At 29.0% G+C, this 20,622-nt stretch overlaps 2 protein-coding genes across 5 annotated transcripts; both read right to left on the bottom strand.

The window, feature by feature from the left end:
* Nucleotides 1-84: 84 nt before the first annotated feature.
* LOC126846260 (neuropathy target esterase sws-like) lies at nt 85-7,690 on the bottom strand. The gene is made up of 21 exons (XM_050585543.1): nt 7,475-7,690; nt 7,308-7,408; nt 7,032-7,145; nt 6,607-6,704; nt 6,278-6,518; nt 5,713-5,922; nt 5,561-5,621; nt 5,222-5,409; nt 4,820-5,028; nt 4,604-4,735; nt 4,011-4,134; nt 3,795-3,951; nt 3,238-3,617; nt 2,951-3,136; nt 2,740-2,886; nt 2,530-2,649; nt 1,564-1,750; nt 1,348-1,464; nt 961-1,172; nt 763-852; nt 85-347 (listed from the first exon to the last, which is right to left on the bottom strand). Exons 1-21 carry the CDS (start codon nt 7,566-7,568, stop codon nt 273-275), a joined length of 3,243 nt encoding a protein of 1,080 aa, XP_050441500.1. The 5' UTR covers nt 7,569-7,690; the 3' UTR covers nt 85-272.
* Nucleotides 7,691-8,245: 555 nt separating this feature from the next.
* Nucleotides 8,246-19,823, bottom strand: LOC126846536 (neuropathy target esterase sws-like). Of its 4 annotated transcripts, none has more exons than XM_050586039.1 (22): nt 19,461-19,823; nt 18,700-18,787; nt 18,491-18,588; nt 18,201-18,314; nt 17,740-17,837; nt 17,343-17,583; nt 17,057-17,266; nt 16,828-16,894; nt 16,533-16,741; nt 15,907-16,115; nt 15,186-15,317; nt 14,889-15,012; nt 14,652-14,808; nt 14,153-14,532; nt 13,208-13,390; nt 12,915-13,070; nt 12,687-12,806; nt 12,281-12,467; nt 9,889-10,005; nt 8,862-9,073; nt 8,701-8,790; nt 8,246-8,588 (listed from the first exon to the last, which is right to left on the bottom strand). In XM_050586039.1, exons 1-22 carry the CDS (start codon nt 19,557-19,559, stop codon nt 8,448-8,450), a joined length of 3,432 nt encoding a protein of 1,143 aa, XP_050441996.1. In that variant the 5' UTR covers nt 19,560-19,823; the 3' UTR covers nt 8,246-8,447. The 4 variants fall into 4 exon arrangements, 3 of the variants coding, with proteins under 3 accessions (XP_050441996.1, XP_050441995.1, XP_050441997.1); XM_050586038.1 differs by lacking the exon at nt 9,889-10,005 and adding an exon at nt 10,986-11,102 and having other exon boundaries at nt 8,248-8,588; nt 19,461-19,822; XM_050586040.1 differs by lacking the exons at nt 9,889-10,005; nt 19,461-19,823 and adding exons at nt 10,986-11,102; nt 18,908-18,926 and having other exon boundaries at nt 8,249-8,588.
* Nucleotides 19,824-20,622: the final 799 nt, after the last annotated feature.

The following is a 20,622-nucleotide window of genomic DNA, read 5'->3' as shown; positions in this document are numbered from 1 at the left end:
AACGTCGAACTATATATTTCCTAAAATTATTATTCACGCCAAACTCCAATTCACATTTGTTTTTTTTAATATTATCGTCTTTAATTGATTTTTTTTATTACAAATATATTCCTGCTAATCTTATAATATCAATGCGATGCCTCTTTTCCATCGTATTATAGTGTGCTAGCGTTATTATAAATTATTTTCTAATAAATATAGAAAATAGTTGGTAAGTACATATATAGATCTAATATACTTAAAAATATTTTTGGGCTACATGTATTTGTGTATTAGTTCCCGAATGGAATTATTCCTGCAGATTCCAAATCTTCAAAATATTTTTTGCCATGTTTGTAGCCGACTTCCTAAAAATAAATAACATATATAATAATATTTACACCGAGCATATTGAAATAAAATAAGTTTTATTATATTTAGTCGATCGGTTTAATACCTATATGCGTTTGGTGTCTTTAATACGTTTTTGTATATTTTCTTCATAAAAATAAATAAATAAACAATGAACTATATAATATGTTCATACGTAAAGACATGTTCAAAATGCATCAGTACAATTTAAAACGTTTTTTTTTTTTAATTAAGAATTATCGCAATATCAGTGAAGCAAAATAAGTATACATTGTTCTAAAACAATCTTCCAAAAGATAATAGCAGCATAAAATTGCTGTTACTTAAAAATCAGAGATAAAGAGCAGTTAAGCCAGCACAAAATAAATATGAAATATAACAGTTGATTTAAATATAATATATTTTTATCACCTTTATCTCTTCGAAATCAGCAAACTGAAGCGTCTTGTATTTGTCAATAGGAGGTCTTATATATTGACAATAATCACTATTTTTTACTACCTGTAAATAAAATTTGGAATTTTAATAATTTCAAACATGGACACCTAGTACTCTAAACCTGTAGTTAAGTTACAACTTAAACTTTAAATATAGTTATACTATCCAAACCTCGAGTTGTCGAACACAAGAGACGTATGCCAATCGAGATTGAATATCTGCAATACTTGGGACTTTCACAGTAATCGCAAAAGGATTTATTTTTCTCCACAGTAGCCAAAATCCTTGTAAACTGTCTTTGTAGTTAGTAAAATCCATGTTGTCTTGTGATCCAACATCTATTGCAAGTATGTATTTCGCCCCTAAGCTTCTCATGACATCAGCTACAATAATATCAGTAAGCTAAATTAAATATTTAGGTAGGTAGGTACCATTCAAACAAGTTAAATTTTATACTGGAAATGTACACAAATTGGTCTCTATGTTGGCGTTTTTTTTTTACACAATGGTCAATTTTACCATTGTGTACTTGGGCAAAAATAGTTCTTATACTATAACCTGGTAAATTATTTATGTATCCACCGTCCAATAATAAATGGCCATCGATTGGATCGCACAAGGGAGGCAAGTACCAGGATTGAGACATTGAAGACCGTACATAACGCCATAACGACCCTAGATAATGAAATATAAATTAACATAGGTAAGGTAACTCGGAGACGAAGTTTCGATATTTTTATATCCTATATTAAATATTAATTATTGGGTACCTACCGTGGGTGTGTATTCTCATTTCACTAGCAGTGATATCCGCAGTCACGGTAAAATAAGGTAACCACAGGTCTTCGATTTGTGTATCCCCAAAAGTTGAGATTAAAGTTGAATTGAAATATTGCCCTGTAAACACTGACGTAACTGGATAAGTCACATCCATTATATGTCGCCACCAGTATGTCATCGTCTAAAACATAATTGACTTGACGTAAGCCCAATAGTAGTTGCATTAGGTGAAATTTGAGGGGGAGGGAGACTTGGGTGTGCTTAGCCTTAGCAACTACACTTTATCCCAAAAATGTTTAAAATTTAGTCCAGGCGCAAAAATTAAGAAATTAGTAAAATATGTTAACAAAAAATATCAAAAATATAATTTAATTATAAAAAGTCATTTGATTGTTATGATTTATCATATTATTAGGGCGAGTTATAGTCGAGAAAATATTTAAAAATTATGTTTTCAAGTTTATGATCAAATGCTTATGGAACTAGAAGATAGATTTGAAGTCATATCTAAAATTTCTGGCGATTTTGTATTTCTGCGTGGTATAAGTTTAATGGTTAACTCTGTGGACTACATTCAAAAATGCCCATTTCATTTTCTCTTAATTATTTAACTGATCTAAATGCTTCTGAAATAAAATGTATGTCAATTATCAAGCGATTTCTCTTTTAACTGACTTGAAGAAGATAAACCCACTTCAATTAGTTCACGCACACACATAAATATTCTTTATAATATGTAGCTTTAAGTGTCTTTTTGACTTTGTTGATAGCTGGGGCTACATGTGAGAGATCATTTAGTTAAAGTTAAAGCTCATGACAAAATAGTTGAGGTCATGTTATGTACTTATATTCCGTTCTAAGGGATTCTATTTAGGAATTTGCTCTGACACTATAATCTTCGGATGCTACTAGGGTTATAATTATCATAAATCATTAGAGACAAACTAAATAAAAACATACTTTAGCCCATAATCTAGCTTTTCGTATCATCTGTAAGACATCTTTTTCGCTGCTAAAAATAGCTCCCATGAATGCACCAATGCTGACACCTCCGACCATGTCAATTGGAATACCGGCTTCCTTGGGAGTACGCAGTAGATACACAGTATGTAATTTTTAATATTATCTTCACTAGTATTTTATGAAATTGTATTGATCGTTGCAACAAACTTGAATTGCTTTAATCATCCCCATATGAGCGGAACCTCTTGCACCACCACCTCCTAGGACTAAGCCGATAGAAGTTCCAGTCAACCATCTTGCCAAACGAGAAAAATCCGAATGTATATTAACTTTGGGTGACTGTGCACATTTCCCCTTCAAACGTACGATTGTTTTTTTTTATCGATAGTAATACAAATTGATCGGTACATATACTTACTTCGTAGTTTAATACAGAACATCTGGAAAATAAATCTAGGGAACAACGTATATGATGGTGAGAAGAGACCCAAGACCGAATGTCTAACCAAGCCACCGTGTTGGTGGGTAAGCTAGCATTTTCTTTGCGCAACAAAACCAATTCTTTTTGTGTACGCAATGCTAAGCGTTCTATTTCTTTTTCGTACTGAAATAATACAATACAGACAGTTTTAATATTAATACGATAGTGCGAGTTGCTGCGGTATATATGAGTTGCTGTTGTGGTAATTAAGTAGTGACATTAACCTTCCCTATTGTGGGTCGTCTGTCTCCGAGGGTTACCAGCAGTATGCAATCAGCTTGCCGAATGCAACGTTGTGTCCACGGAGAAAATGTATCGTCACACTGGTATAAGACTATTTTGTGGTGATCTTCTTGGTAGGCCAGCCAAGTGGTTAGCCGATATTCGTTGCTGTGCTCCATAATGGCTGATCCTAAAACATTCCTTACATAATCCGATGTCAACCGAAGAGTAGACCCAATGGCACATAACGAATGGTACAATTCGTACGTAAAACTTGTCAAGGGCACGTCTTCCAATATGGGCACAATGGCGATATTTGAAAAATTGCTCTGAGACGGTCTGGTGTCAACCGTTTTACTAACTGTAGATTTTTTCCACGTGCCTACGAAATTGCATAAATGCAAGTAAAAAGTATAAAGTAATTACTGCATTAAAATTTTCCGGGTACGGCCACAGCCCACAGGCCACAGAACTATGGCAACCGTTATACTTCTCATGACCCAATTACCAACCAATACACCACTTATATGATAATTATAACTCTAATTACTAATGTTACCTAAAATCGTGCGACCGAGAAGATTATAGACCGTAGAACCGACTACCGGAAACCGTATTTTAATTGCGTTAAATAAGCCTTTGGGCAATTTAGCAAGTTCCGAGTCTCTAACAGCTATCAGCGTAGTACTTCGAGGCGTTTCAGTGCCAACTTCTACCTGTGCAATGACAATATTGAAACGATAAAAGAATCTTTAAGTTAAATTTAAATCCCAACAATTCCAACAAGATCTCCTTTCCCGTATTCGGCGACCAATTCTTTTTTCATATTATCTTGAGTAATAACCGAACGTAATCGTCCACTCAATACAATAAATATACCATCCGATTCGTCGCCTTGCCTAAAACCGTGATTACCTATTAATTAACATTGTTCTGGAATATAATGGATTGTTTTAAATGGATGTAAATGAAGTAATTTGGAATTATGTCTTTGTCAGGAAATTAAAATACAATGACTTGGGACAACGACGAAAGAGGAGAGGAAAATAACATAGTGAACTGGATAAATAGGATTAGTCTAACGTTGTTTAATGGCAAACGTAGACCGAAGAAAAAAGCAAGACTTTACATGGAGGTACATAGAGTAGATAGAGAAGTGGTGACGGGTCCAGAAATATGGTTATAAATGTAAAGTACAAGACAAGGAAGAAGAAAATTTCGAAATTAAGATTAATCCGTTTTTTTGGAGATTTTAATTTAATTAGTACTTTAAGTGATTTGAGAAAAAAATATTCTAAAAGTGCATGTTTGAGTGATTCTGAACCCGGTCAAAAACAGAAGGTTTACTATATTATGTTATTAATTTACCTATATACAGCACGTCCGCTTTCGATGAACAACCATTCCAAAGCAAAATCTACTTGACGCACAAAAGGTGGTAGCAAAGCAATAACAGTGTTCGCAATTGGCAAAATAATTTTTTGATTTTCACGCATTAGTCTATGTTAGTTGAAATTCAAATGTATATCTGTATTTTAAATTATGTAACGTGTGTATACACTCATTGTTGGTAATCCAACTTACTCATAAATTGTATCCTTGGATAATATTGCAATGACACTTGGGCTACTAGTCTTAAAAGACAAGAACCCTATTTCTTCGGTGAGAACGGCCAAACCCCCAATAATATTACCCGGATTTATGGTACAAATTTGAGCCTGAGTTAATCCTTCGGGATCGATTTTCCGAAATACTGTGATAGATCCATCTAATAATAAAACCAAGGCTGTTTCCTATGTACAATATATTATATCATAATCAAATAATCTCAATTATTCAAATTTTGCATTATTATTATTTTTAGGGAATAAGACAAAATACCAAACTATACATATTTCAAATATAAATAAATTAGTATTACTAACAATGTACTGTTAAATAGTAAAAAAAAAAATGTTCGTAGCAAAATCATTAACAGAATCTCACCATAAATACATTTTCGTTCATCAAATCTGAGTTAGTTGGTATATTATGAATTTCTACTTTCCCTGATATTAGTTGATCATCATTTAGTTCTAACTCTTTCATAAAAATATGTGTTCCCCTTTTAAGATATTCCTCGTTGGAATTTTCAATTGTATCATCATAATTATTATCTCTTGTTAAATCGATTTCTAAAATACATATAAAATTATTATTACCATCGAATTTAATTTAACGTGTTCTATATTAACTTAATTAGCAATTTTTTACAGTACAAATTCTTAAAAATAATATAATAAATAAACAAATTAAATTATTTAAAAAAACTAATATTTAGCTTACCTTGATTTGACGTATTATTTGTATAACTTACTAAACTCTCGAAATTGTTCCCTATATTTTCCTTAAAAAATAATTACACAAACCTTATGTAGAGTAGGTACTATTTTACAGCCATAACAATATTAGTTTGTAAGGTTTTTACATGGACATACATTTTGAGGTATTTCTGTTGAAAGGCCTAAATACTGGTATAGAGCCGCGAATGTAACTCTCTGCAGACGAACCATAGTCACCTGAATGATTTGTATTAACGAATCTGGATAATCTTTTAAAACTTCTTGAAATGCCGCAACGGGCAATCGTACAACGGTACTATCTTCAACAGCTCGCGCACTGATGGTTCTATATGGTTTTGTATGACCCTGTAAAACTTTATCTTGGTAAGACAACACATTTATGCTCAGTCATGATCAAAGAGCTCCCGCAGGGAGGGGCAGGAAAAGGACAACTCCCCCCTAGATTTTCTGCAAGTTAAAAAAAATATATCCAATATCCCAAATTTGCAAAATCATAGGCCCCCCCCAATTTAAATTTTTACCTGCGGGTACCCTTGTTCATGATCCTTTTTAATATTTTCCCATGTTCTCATAATATATAATACTGATGAGACCTGTAGACCTGTAGACCTGTGACCTTCCCTGGCCCAATATGTTCCATCCCACATTTACTCATAATAATTAATATAATTAGATAATACCGCGATTAGTGTATACTTACAGTGAGTACATCAGTAATACTTAACAAAGAAGCAATACTGTCGCCAGATTTTACTAATTTCAGAGGAATAGTACTGCCGTCCACTAATGTAATGTTCAAGCTGACTGATCCACTTTTGACAACAAAAACATTTTCATCTGGATCACCCATTTTAAACAAATAAAACCCTGCGGGTACATTTATAGTTTCAGTGTGTCGACAGAGTTCAGTGAATATTGCTTTGGAAAATAAACCAAATATCCTACAATTGTAATATTTTATACTGGCGTTAGTTTTAAATACACATATACGTACTTGTAAAAAACGAAAACTTTTAGAAATTAACTAACCTAATGCTCTGTAACATATAATAGGCATCTGGAGAATTATGTACATCGTCTTTTTTTATTGACTCTTCTTCCAGGTATTCAGCAGGATATTCTAGTACCTTAGGTGGAAATAAATAGAAAAAAAAACATCACTTCCGAGAATAAAGTTTGATTTTAAAATGCAAGTTGCAACGTTATTTTAAGATAGTAAAATAAGATATAAGATATAAGATAGAATAATACAAAAAACATTGGAAAGTATTCGAGTAAATTGAAGCAGACATTTGTAAATGGATTTAGCCAATGACTGAACTATCGAGTTTATGTTCAGAGGCACTTTAGTCTTTATTAATTATAACTGAAGTTCAGATATTATACTTATATTACTGTTATGTTAAACTAAATTAAAAAAATATCTATGATAAAGAATTTATTAATAGCCTCACGTTTAATCTTAAAGGCATCGTATCTTTTCGCATTTGTAGTAAACGGCGAGAACATTTAATTAAGAACATTCTTTTCTTTTCTTCACTGATTCCTTGGTGAGATATAGCTATCACCTGGAATATTGGAGATAAATTAAATTACGAGAAAAATTCTTGAGTTTGCTATAATATATTAGGTAGCTATTACATTCTAAATTTAATTCTAAAAATGATACACCCCGTTTAATTTGTAGACATTTTTTTTTATACAGCCTCAGGAGGAAATGTGCACATTACCTTTCTCAATATTTTACGACCATAAAGTATTATATTGATTTGCTTGTCCAATTTAGTTTTTATGGGATCATCCGTTATGTTCATAATTTGATGTTTCGAATCTAATAATCATATGTAATATTAGTTATCATATTGAACCATACAATTTGACAAACAACTATTTTTACAAATATTTAACGTCCATTTGTAATGTACAGCCACGAATATCATAAATATTACTGTTGATATTATTGTGCACGCCAACGCAATTAAAACCAACATTCTGTCTGCAAAGCGTACCTGATAGTATGGTTAGGTATTTATCTATCTATTATTTAATATTGAAGCACCTAGTACCTTAAGTAATGAACACAAATTATCAAATTAAAGAAACTAACTGTTTTGCAAAGGTGATTAGTGTTGTCATAGAAACCACCACAGTCGATATAATTGGCAAATAAACACGTTTTGGCAAAATCAATGTATACCTTCTTAAAAACGTTAATTAATATAATATTTTATTATAATTTTAAATGGATAATATGTGTTTGGGCTGGATACACAAATTATTTTTACGTTAGGCCATTGGAATCTTGTGTGTCTAGCGCGACCGGTTCAATCCCTGGCCATAAATCCAAATTTTTTTAATTTTTTTCAACCAGTTATTTTCGAATTATAAACTAAAATGATTGCTTTTTATACTTACAGTACTTTACAATACCTATATAAATTATAATTAACTGTAAATACAATAATTTTAAATTTATTTCAGGTAAAAATAATGTTTTAATTAAAAAAAATAAATACAGACATTATATACATATATTTATATTATTATAGGTATTATAAAATAAAATAATAATATATTAAATTTGTTCATTGATACCGTTAATTATGAATACCAAATTGTATTTATAATCAACGATTATTTCTATTTATATATCATACATACATAGTTTAAAGACATGGAAAGTCAACGAGAGTTGTTACGAATGAACAATAACAATAATAAAGCACCTTTAGCAAATTTATAGGAAAGAAGTTTCCCTTTAAATTTTTAAATTCTCAAGAAATGATTTATAAATGTATATATATAAATAATATATAATAAATTATTGTTTTTGTTAAAATTATATTTAACTTTAAACCAACTTTCTGGTATCACTGTACAATAGTTGAATACATATTTTTTTGATTTTTTCTGTGAGACGTTGTCGTTTCTTGGTTTCCAAATTGAAATGGAATTTTTCCTGCCAATTTTAAACCGGCGAAATATGTTTTGCCGTGTTGATAGCCAACTTCCTAAATTTGTGTAATGGATTCATATTAAAATTAAACAATAATAACATAATTTAAAAACTATTATTATGATGTTTTTTTTTTATCTTATAATATATTGAATACAATTTATTACTTTTATTTCTTCAAAGCTTGCAAATTGAAGAGTTTTATATTTGTCGATTGGTGGCCTTATATATTGACAGTAATCACAACTTTTTACAATCTAAATTTAAAACAGATGACATAATTATTTAACTAGAACTAAATATAAATATTTTCATGACAGGAGCATACCTCGAGTTGGCGAACACAAGAAATGTATGCCAATCGAGATTGTATATCTGGAAGACTTGGGACTTTGACTGATGCGGTAAATGGATTTAACTTTTTCCATACCAACCAAAATCCTGATAAACTGTCTCCATAGTTTGTAAAGTCCATATCGTCTTGTGATCCTACGTCTATAGCGAGTACATACTTGGCACCTTGACTTCTCATAACATCCGCTAAAAGTCATTAAAATAATTAATTAATTAATTAATCATTTTTTTACAATACTTTTTCAATACAATAATGTTTTTATAATATATATTCGTGTAACACGTGTTTTAACACAAACCTCATGTCGTTTGATAGATATTAATTATTTTTTAACTTATCTGTAAGCGCATTTACATAAATATAGACCATTTATAATTTCATCAGTTGATAAATCAATAATGAACAAGTCCAAACTCCAAATACCAATTAAGAAAACATACAGTTTAATACGATTCTAGCTTCCATGTAATACTTGATATTACACCTCAAAATTAACAAGTCAAATGAAGAATGCTTTTCAGAAATTAAAAATGGTTTCAAATCCAAAATTTACCTTATATTTGTTATAACTATAACAAATATCGATTAAAACTATTCTGGCAATACATTAATAAGTTGTCATGCAGTAGCAAATAAACTTTTAAAAAAGATAAAAATGGCGCTAAAACAGGCCATTTAATCTCCTATATATAAAAATTGTACACAATTAGGTCATAGTTTTTAAGTGACATTTTTTTTTCTATTGTAAATTCCTTTCTGATTTAGGCAAATGAACAAAAAATACTTATAATGCATTTTTGTTTCAATAAAAACCTAGTCTAGATAATTGGTAATTATAATATACATACCCTTCTTTGGCGTTAATACATAGCTCGAAAGGTATTTATCAGTAAAGTGACACATGGTACATATATATATATATATTATTACAAGGTCAAGTTACAGACAGGACAATTACTGAGGTTAAACATGTAGAAACATCAGACTTTAGATACTTTACCTGGAAGGTTATTCACATAACTTCCGTCAATAAGTAAATGTCCATCGTCTGAATCACAAATAGGAGGAAGTAAACCCGCTATCGACATACTTGCTCGTACATTTCGCCAGATGGTGCCTGTCTACCACATATAACACATACATACATATACACCTCCGAAAAAAAAAATGTTTATCCATTTTTTTCTTTAAATAAGGAACACCACACACTTTTAGACTAATCTATGACACACAAGTGTGGGAAACTCTACACAGGATGAAAAAAATCAGTTTGACCCACAGAACAAATATAATTTCAACAATGCTCGATCCAGTATAATTTTAACATACCCTAACAGATTGCTCACAATGGCAATTACAATAAAATCCATCATTATACAATTATTGAAATAGTTTATAATATGTTTGTTTAATTTTTAAGGTTGTGTAGTACTTTAATTAGTTATCCTATACAAATAATTTGCTAGGTGATGAAAATTTGCTATCTGTTTAAAATTGTTTTATTTTATATAAGCTCTAACTACTTGAACCATTAACACTATAATTATTTTTGGTGGATTTTTTAATATTTGTTATTTGTACGATAACTCCATTTAAAATCAGCTTAAGTCTAACTTTTTTTTATAATAATAATTTTTGAAGAAGCTAAAAAATTTGTTACCTGAATGTTTACTAATGGATTCTAAAACTTAAAAGCACATTGACATAAGCCAATAAGATACGTAGCAAGAAAAACCAAAATTACTCAAAATTGTAAGAATTATAAACAAGGTAAGGTCTTAATGTTAATAAAATAAAAAACAAACTAATTTAAATTATAAACAATGTTAATCTTACATTAGCCAGTTTTATTATAAAATTATTTTCAAGACCGTCAACACATCAAAAATTCAAGAAAAAAACTTTTTTTTTTATATTTCTTTTCAGATTTTTAAAATAAGACAACAGAGGATAAAATCCAAGTCAAGACAATAACGCAAGCAATTACACAAGATATGCTACTAAAATAAATGCGCATTAATGCTAATTGCTATAATTTTTTTACTTTCATACATTTCTCTTAAAGTTTAATTTATTAAAATGAAGTGATTGATTTACCTGGTAAATTATTTATGTAGCCACCATCCAATAATAAATGACCGTCAATTGGATCGCATAACGGTGGCATGTATCCAGAGAGAGACATTGATGACCGAACATAGCGCCACAACGATCCTAAAATATAAAATTCCCCTTTACTTTTGGTATTTTAACTCTTACTGAAGAAAAAACCATTAAAATAAATATTAAAGTCTTGTTTTTTTAGTAAATCAATCACAGTTTCATTATAATAATTATCTACAAAAACTATAATTTATAAATTATGTTTGTTGTTAACTGGTATGTACGGTCTTTATTACTACTAATTAAAATGCACATTTGATTTTAGTGTTTAAGTATTAATTCGATTAGCCGAATTATATTATGAAAAATATTAAATGTGGGTTACATTAATGTGTAATACTAGTAATGGTTTTAATTATAGCAATTTAAAAAATAATTATTTTGAATTCAGGTAACCACTTTAGGCAAATACTAATATTAAAATAAAACAATAAGTTAACAAAAAAAAAAAAAAGTGAAAAAAAAATTATTTTATTAATTAAAAAATATATTCCTAAATGAGCAGGGCTGATTTTTAAGAGGTCGGGCTCGTCTTTGTTTTGGTATTTATTTTTTATTTTTCAGTTTTTAAAATTAACAAAAAAAAAATGAAATTTAAAATTATGTATTTTTACAACAAAAAGTTGTACTTATTATATTTATACCGGGGCATAAAAATGTTAAAAATTTTCGTCAAAACGTAGTCAATAACAAGAGTATTAGTATCACAAACATGAGTTAACATAATACAATTGTTAACCCATAACAAATGAATGAAAACGAGACAAAACAAATTTTAATGATAAGAGACTGACATTTCCTAGAACTGTTTACATATATTAAACAAGACTTTTTTTGCAATAATATTATAAAATAGTTAAAGTTGAAGGTATAACTAACAGTGCAACTAAATAATGTTTCAATAACGAATAGCTATAAACGTGAAATACAAGTTTAGTTTAGATGCGTAATACTAATAAGTAACACTCATTTTTTCTTCCTTCAAATTTAAGCCCTGGTTTATAGTGTTTTTTATACATTTATATATTTTTTTATTTGAATGATTAAAATTATAATTTTTTGCTTAATGATTTGTTAATAAAAATTTTATTTGTTCAAAATGATTGGAATGACTTTAGCTAAAATCCTATGAAATTAATAAAAGAAAAAAATGGATAATTTTGAAATTAACTTATTTTGGTTTATAATAATATAATATGCATTCAATACAAAAAATTGTATTTGTATACCGTGTGTGTGTATTCTCATTTCGCTTGCCGATATATCTGTGGTAATAGTAAAATATGGTATCCATAAGTCTTCGATTTGGGTATCACCAAATGTTGAGATCAATGTGAAATTAAAATCTTTTCCGCTAAACATTGATGTTACTGGATATGTCAAATCCAAAATTTGGCGCCACCAATGAGTCATGCTCTAAAAAAATCAAACATTAAACAAATTAAAAAAATTATTTGTATTAAAAAATTTTTGTTTTTTCATTTAGAGGTAGAACTATAAAGGTATTCACGAATTTGGAATAAGCACATAATACTGTTATAAAAATACTATAATTAGTGATCCGATTAAAACTTTCTTAATTTTTATTATTTTTATCTCATAGCTTTGACAATAAGCACTAAAAGACTTTTATACTTTAGCCCAATGTCCAGCTTTTCGAATCATGCCTATGATATCTCGTTCGCCGCACCATACAGCACCCATAAAAGCACCAATACTAACTCCACCAACCATATCAATAGGAATACCAGCTTCCTGGAAGAAGATAAACAATACATTTGTGATTTATAATTTATGCTTCAATATATTTTTAACAAAACTATTAATAATTTGGATAAACTTTAGTCTACGATAACTTCATACTTGTATAGCTTTAATCATTCCTATATGTGCAGCTCCTCTTGCACCGCCACCTCCCAATACTATTCCAACAGAAGTTCCGGTTAACCATCTCGCTAAACGACAGAAGTCTGAATGTATGTTTACTTGGGTTTGCAGTCTTTTTTCATATTGGTCATTCTAATAGAAACCGTTATTGGAATAGGATTAAAACGTTATTTCAAAATAAATGTACAAAACAAATTGCTTTTAATGTTTATTTTAAAATAGCCACTATAACTTTTATGATCATTGTATGTTAAAACCAAAAAACTTACAATACTCGAAACCGAACGTTTGGTAAATATACGCTTTGGACATTGTATATGATGATGCGAAGAGACCCACGATCGTATGTTTAACCAATCAACAGTATTGTTGGGTAAATCCGATTCTTCTCTGTGTAACAAAACAAGTTCTTTTTGGGTGCGAAGTGCTAAGCGTTCAATTTCTTTTTCGTACTAAAAAATAAAACACAACCAATGAAAATAATATTTTTTTTAAAGAAAATTTTTCTAACATCAATATTATAAAATTGTCGAAGCTCATGGTTCAAGTTTATTATTTTTATTTTTCACTTTTTTTAATATTCATAATATATTAACGGTGAACAAAAGGGCATCATTTTTTGGTACTTGGATGTAAATAGACATTGTTTTCTATCAGTTGCTTACTCATACTCACATTGATATGGTAAGTTTTCAAAAGTATTTATCCACTTTTAAGATTTTGGCTAAGCGTTAACATTATGACTTTTATTAGAGCGTATCATTTAAAAAAAACTTAAAAAAAAACATTTTTGTAAGTACTACCATATAAAAAAATGTAAGACCTGCCCAAGTACACAACAATCTTTTTTTTTTCTTAGGTAAAAACTTAATAAATATGATACATATATTTACACAATAAATGTGGGGTAAACATCAAATTAACTTTATTTTTTACCTATTTTCAATAAGAAAAATATTTTTTTAAAGTATAGATTTATTGAAGTATTACTATGCATATAAAATTAAATAGCGAAACTAAACTTTTCTTTTCCAAATGTTATTCAGTTTTTTGATCCTACTGTAAAATTGTATTGACGTCTGTCATCCATTAAAATTACATCACTTGTAATTTGTTAACAATAGACACTAAAGTGACTCATTGTAGTAAACCTTGTAAGTTCAACAAGGATTAACCCTATTAAAATAAATATGTTAATTTCTTTTTCAACTCGCCTTTCCAATGGTTGGTTCTTTATTTCCTAGCGTTACAAGTAGTATACAATCAGCCTGTCGAATGCAACGTTGTGTCCAAGGTGAAAACGAGTAGTCACATTGATAAATATTTATTTTGTGCTGATCTTCTTGGTGAGCTAGCCAAGTAGTTAGCCGGTATTCGTTATTGTAGTCCATTATGGATTTCCCTAAGATACTTCGAACATAATCTGAAGTCAGTCGTAGAGTTGACCCGATTGAACACAAAGAATGATACAGCTCGTACGTAAAACAAGTAAGTGGTACGTCTTCAGACAAAGGTACAATAGCAATAGTGGAAATATTACTCTGAGTTGGCCTTGTGTCTACTGTTTTACCGATTGTGGGTTTTTGCCAAGTACCTAAGAATGGTTCAACAATTAATCAGTTTTTCAGACTATGTCGTAATACAATATGAGTACTACTATTAAATTATGAAAACCTTAACTCCACACACTTGTCTTTGTACAAATATTTTTACCTAAAATTCTGTGACCAAGTAAATTAATAAGTGTGGACACGACTCCAGGAAATCTCAGTTTTATGAAATTAAATAAACCTTCCGGTAATTTGGCTAGCTCTGAATCTCGAACAGCCATAACTGTTGTTCCTCGAGGCATTTTGGTAACCACTTCAACCTATTTAAAAAAAATGAACCAAATTTAAATTGTCACATTAAATGATAATAATACCTAAGAGTTGATTCAAAAATGCTTACAATTCCGACAAGATCTCCTTTACCGTATTCGGCAACCAATTCCTTTTTGCCGTTTTCATGTGTTATTACTGACCGTAATCGTCCACTTAACACAATAAATGTGCTATCGGACTCTTCACCTTGCCTAAAAAAAATGAGTTATTAAAATTGAATTATTTGATAATAACACTACTATAAATATAAAGTAAAAAAGAAATAACTATATTTAATAAAATTACAAATATAATATATGAAATTATTATCTGTCTGAAACAAAAATCTCATATATTTTTTTACACACTTATATGTATATATTACCTGTAGACTGCTCGGCCACTCTCAATAAACAACCAATCCAAACCAAAATCCACTTGGCGTACAAACGGTGATAATCGAGTAACAACAGTTTGAGCAATAGGCAAAATAATCTGCGGCCTCTCTTTCATCATCCTTTTTTTTTTTTAAATAAAAAATTCATTGGTTATAATACATATTTAAACACAAATCGTTTTGCTAACAACCTCGAAAGGACTGAGGACACAGTATAAAACATTCAATACTAGTATTTGATATAAAAAATATTCAATTTTACTCAATAAAATTTTATTCATAAATAAAACAGTAACTATGTCTGTATACTGTAGCATATAACCACTACAGGATTTGTGTCAAGTGTTAAATTTGAATTAAAATTACGCCATTAATCAAAATATACAAATAGTATGACATTTTTGGTACACTAAAACAATGTAAAATACAACTATAAAACAATTCAAATTCGAACATTATAATAGAAAACAGGCATAATTACCAACTTTAGTTATAAATTGAGTTTATTTTATTAAAATTCTTATTTAGAAAACAATAAACAAACAACAATAATTTAATGAGAATAAAAGAAATTAATAACCTGTGTAAAATTAAGTAGGAGAAATATCAGGAAACGCTCGTACGTTGATACTGAGGAACAAAGAAATTAAGGACAAAGAACTTTAATTTATTGATTAAACGGATAACTTCATTAATTATTTTAACTTACGCATAGACTGTATTTTTAGATAAGATAGCAACAACACTAGGTCGATTGGTCCTATACGATAAAAAACCTGGTTCTCCCGATAGAATTGCTAAAGCTCCGACAATATCCCCAGGATTTACTGAATACATATGAGCTTCATTTATACCTTCCGAATCCATTTTTTGAGATACTATCATGGAACCATTCAACAACAAAACTAATGCTGCATCCTATTAAGGAAAAAAAACATTATAAAATTTTTAAAAATCACACACACTAAAACTCTCTGTATAGGGCTTTGAACCCGAATTATTAATTTGAATTAGTTTTAATTTGAGTTCAATAACCTAATTTTATACAAGCTAATTTTTTTTAATTTTTCAAATAATCACTAATGTAAAATTACAAAAAAAAATATTTTGAATTACTCTACAATTACACCACTAATTTTTTTAATATCATAAATTTGTTATGCCGTATATTAAAATTTTGTAAATCATATGTAAATAAAGGTAAGGGTAAGGTAAGCAGTCTAGTAACCTATTTGGTTAAGCGCAAAGCTCCAATTTTGGTTTCTGTTGAAGTCACAGCCCCTCCACAGAATTTTGTCGGCCTACGCTTATACGAATAATAAAAAAAAAACATACCTTATGAGAATCTTCTCTCATTATAAAGGTATTGTTTGGTATATTACGTATCTCTATTTTTTCTTGTAACAGATTATCGTTTTCCAATTTAAATTCCTTTTCAAAAACTTTTTTGGCAATTTTGAGATACCACTCGTTCTTGTCAGTTGTCAAATCATCATCGGTTATACAATTTTTTTTTGAATCCTTGTCGATAGTTGTGTTATTTTCTACAACAACCCAAATAAAACATATTAGAATTTATCACACAAATATTTCATAAAAAATTTTATTTTTTTTACAGAAAAAAAATCACCTTCTAAAAATAACGAATTAATTTTTGAAGCTGATATGAAAGGACTGATCTGATCGTCATCTGTACCCTGAAAAAAAGAAATAGAATGCATTAAGAGATAGATTATATTATATTACTACAAAATACTAAAATAAAAAATGGGAGCAATTGATTAAACATAATTTGTTTTTTTCACTTATCCCATTTTCTAATAACAAATAGTATAATAATAACCAACAATATGACTTACGTTTTGTACTAATTCAGTTGAAAGTCCTAGATACTGATGAAGAGCAGTGAACGTAACTCTTTGTAAGCGCACCATGATCACTTGAATGATTTGAATTAAAGAATCGGGATAATCAAGCAAAACTTCTTGGAATGCAGCCACGGGTAATCTGACTATTGTACTGTCTTCAACGGCTAGTGCACTAACTGTTTTGTATAATTTTTTGTTACCCTAAAAATAACGATCAACGATTCGTTTAGAAGAAAATATTTTATAATACAGTTATTGACGTCTGAATTATTCTTACAGTCAAAACATCGGTAAAACTTAATAACGATGCGATACTGTCACCAGTTTTCACTAGTTTCAAAGGAATTGTGCTGCCGTCGCTGGATTTAATATTCACACTAATTAGTCCACTTTGAACAACAAAAACATTTTCATCGAGATCACCAACATTAAATAAATGTGCACCTGCGTGTATGTTTAAAATTTCAGTATGACGGCACAACTTTAAAAATATTGGTTTTTCAAAATGGCCAAAAATCCTAGAAATAAATTACGTACATAAATATATGAATTTATAAATAATAAAACACGCATTGTTAAGTATTTCCATACAGTCATAAGTAGTATAAAATCCATTATTAAATTTAAATAGCAAAATATAAATGTAAATAATAATTATTAATAGTTTAACACACCGAATACTTTGCAACATATAAAACGCGTCAGGAGGAACATTTTGACCATCTTTCATGATCAATTCCTCTTCCAAATACTCGGCAGGCGGTTCTAATACCTAAAATTAAAACATAAAACATTATACGTTTTTTAAATTGAAGTTAATTTGTGTGGTCATTTAATATTGTATCGTAAAAATAGCACTACATGGCCATGCCATGCTACAAAAGACGACAGCAGTCTCTTTCTCTTTAAACAGTCATCGGCCCATAGAGAGAGAGACTACCCGTAGCTGAGTGCTGAATTAACAGTACGCTAATTGCCTAAGGCAATTACTCAGCCACTCGTCCTCCACTATGATAATAAAATGACAAAATAATCACTTGGTGTATTAAATAATGTATAGCAGTTGAGCTTAATAAAAATATTGAGATAACTTAATAATAAATAAAAGTGATTCATTAATTAATAATAATATTACATTTAAACGCTGAGGCAGAGTCTCTTTGCGCATTTGTAACAAACGGCGAGCAAATTTAATGACTAATTTCCTTTTTTTTCCTTGACCGTGAACTTGTCCAGATATGTTTTTCACCTAAAAAATATTTAGTATACAATTGTTATCTTATTTAATAAATGTTTATATAACAATTATTTTTTTTACAAAAACTACAATTTTATTCTTCTTACTAACTCATCGCGCATTTAGTGATAGTTTATATCAGTTGCCGTACCTGTATTTTAAATAGTACATTAAAATAGCGGTCTTACCTTTCTTAGCATTTTACGACCGTAAAACAATACTTTGTCCCTTTTGCGGAACCTCGTTTTTATTGGTGTAATAACATCTTTACCACGATAACCTAAATCTGTAACATAAAAAAATGAAAATGTAGGAATTTGATTTATAATTAATATATCCTAACTACAGTCGAAGGCTTTAATAAACATAATTAAAACAAATATTTTTGTACTCTTACTTTTAATTCGCCATTTGTAAAATAAAACTGTACACAATAAACTGAGAACTGTAGTTATTACACATCCAATTATTATTGTTAACATTTTCTAAAACAAAATATTAAATTTAATTAATTAATATTTCACAAATAGAATAACATATACAATGGTAGATTTTACGGTCATTTAATTATCAACTGTCTTTTGTCAATGAACCAAAATACGTACCAAGAATAATTCTGAAAGATGTGGCCATATTGCTTAATGTGTTTATTTAAGTCAAATTTTTATGAATTATAAGTTTAAAAAATGATATAATATCAATTTTTTATTTTATTTCAATTGAGAACAGGCACCGACAAAAAAGGAAAAAATAATTTTTTATTAGCCTGTGTGATATCCTTGGTTGATATGCGACAATAAATATTTATGAGGTTGGAAACACTTTGTGTATGTTTTCAAAACTGCTAAGGTCGACTTTATAAAAAAAAAACATGTCCCCTCTAAAACTTTTACTTTTTTATTTTTAAATATGCGTTTGTCATAGACAAAAGTCGAAAATGACTTAAATATATTATGTATATTAGCAACAGATAGTTCTATATAGAATACAAATAAAAACTAATGTTATTAGTAAAAAAAAAAAATATGTTACTACTATTTTGCAAAACCCGATAAAAAATGTATTATATGCTTTATTTTTAAAAGTCAAAAATCTACGATCTTACATTATGTCGATGCCAAATTTTATACATTCTATAACAAACATACAAGTACTTACTTCTGTTAACACATGTTGGTAAGTAGAAATTATCCATTTTCGTAATAACGTATAATTAATATCATTTTTCAAAGATAAAATTACATTTAACAGTTCCATCACGTCTTGTAAATTTATATCTCATTAATACAAAAAATTTAATTAAATAAATCGAAAAACAAATTAACGTGGTTGTGTGAAAACATTTGTTATTATTTACTGTAAAATATTGTTTTTGTTTTTTTCAACAGAGTAGGTGTATAATCTGCCCTCACTCCTCACTCTTTCGAGTTCCAACCATGACTAAATTGTTTACATCTACTTTAACGTCTCTATAATATTATGACTATAATAGCCATTAGCCATAATTTCTATGCTAAAAAAATATTTGTTATCATTACGTCACTATCAGTATTATGAATGAAATGTTCATAATAAATCATTATTTAACATCCAGCTGTTCTTTTCGTGTTGCCATGATTATTTGGATCATACAATATTTTTAATTTTAATACTTACTAATAATACACTTTACTTAGACGATACCGCTTTTACCGTAATCCTCCATGTCTATAGACTGTACTTCGTTCATTTGATAAATTGTATTTGCGTTTAATTAAAATAATGGACGTATTATAACTTTTATTTCCTTGCAACAATTAACTATGAAAATATATATATATATATATATATATATACGCGGGAACCTACACAAAATGCTACAAATTTTACTTTTGAGGTCAACGTACTTGGCTTATTTATTAAGGGCCATTATAGATTTTACATTATTATGATAAAAAAAAATGTGCTTAAAGATATATTACGATCTGTTATTTCACTGAGAATGAATAAATTTCCCTTTTTAAAAACTCTTCAAAGCTAGTCTGTTGATGGTAATCAATTAAACGTAAGACAATCATTTTCTCGTATAATAATTGCATTTTGTAGTTTTTCTTTTTGTTATTTTAAAATATTATACAATTGCCAATTACTAAATATGTACCTACCTATTCTAGTATTTTCTAGAGCTCTATCGATCTTTGAAACATTAATAATAACGTTATATTTGATATTTTTATTAACTTTCTAAATGGAGAATAATTCCCTAAAAATGTTTACTGGTCGATAACCAGTTTTGGATAACTACATATTATAAAGTTTAAAATTTAGGACGTGTAAAAGG

This window comes from Adelges cooleyi, unplaced genomic scaffold (genome assembly GCF_023614345.1).
Source record: "Adelges cooleyi isolate 19-005CV unplaced genomic scaffold, UGA_ACOO_1.1 ACOO_flye_CR_arks_rails_tigmint_CR_PRNA_9, whole genome shotgun sequence".
In the NCBI taxonomy this organism is placed as follows: Eukaryota; Metazoa; Arthropoda; class Insecta; order Hemiptera; family Adelgidae; genus Adelges; species Adelges cooleyi.
Note: the sequence above shows the minus strand (reverse complement) of the source record. Positions and strands in the feature narration are given on the sequence as shown.

Bases quoted from the DNA above. Each gene is read 5' to 3' on its own strand.
- LOC126846536 (XM_050586039.1), bottom strand. From the start codon at position 19,559: ATGGAACTGTTAAATGTAATTTTATCTTTGAAAAATGATATTAATTAT. The intron at 16,116-16,532 runs GTATGTTTTTTT...TTTCCTTAATAG, and splicing joins TGAGAGAAGATTCTCATAAG to GATGCAGCATTAGTTTTGTT. The intron at 15,013-15,185 runs GTAATATATACA...CATTTTTTTTAG, and splicing joins AGTGGCCGAGCAGTCTACAG to GCAAGGTGAAGAGTCCGATA.
- LOC126846260 (XM_050585543.1), bottom strand. From the start codon at position 7,568: ATGTTGGTTTTAATTGCGTTGGCGTGCACAATAATATCAACAGTAATA. The intron at 5,410-5,560 runs GTAAGCTAAATA...TATGTATTTTAG, and splicing joins AAATAATACGTCAAATCAAG to AAATCGATTTAACAAGAGAT. The intron at 2,887-2,950 runs GTAAGTATATGT...GTACGTTTGAAG, and splicing joins GTTCTGTATTAAACTACGAA to GGGAAATGTGCACAGTCACC.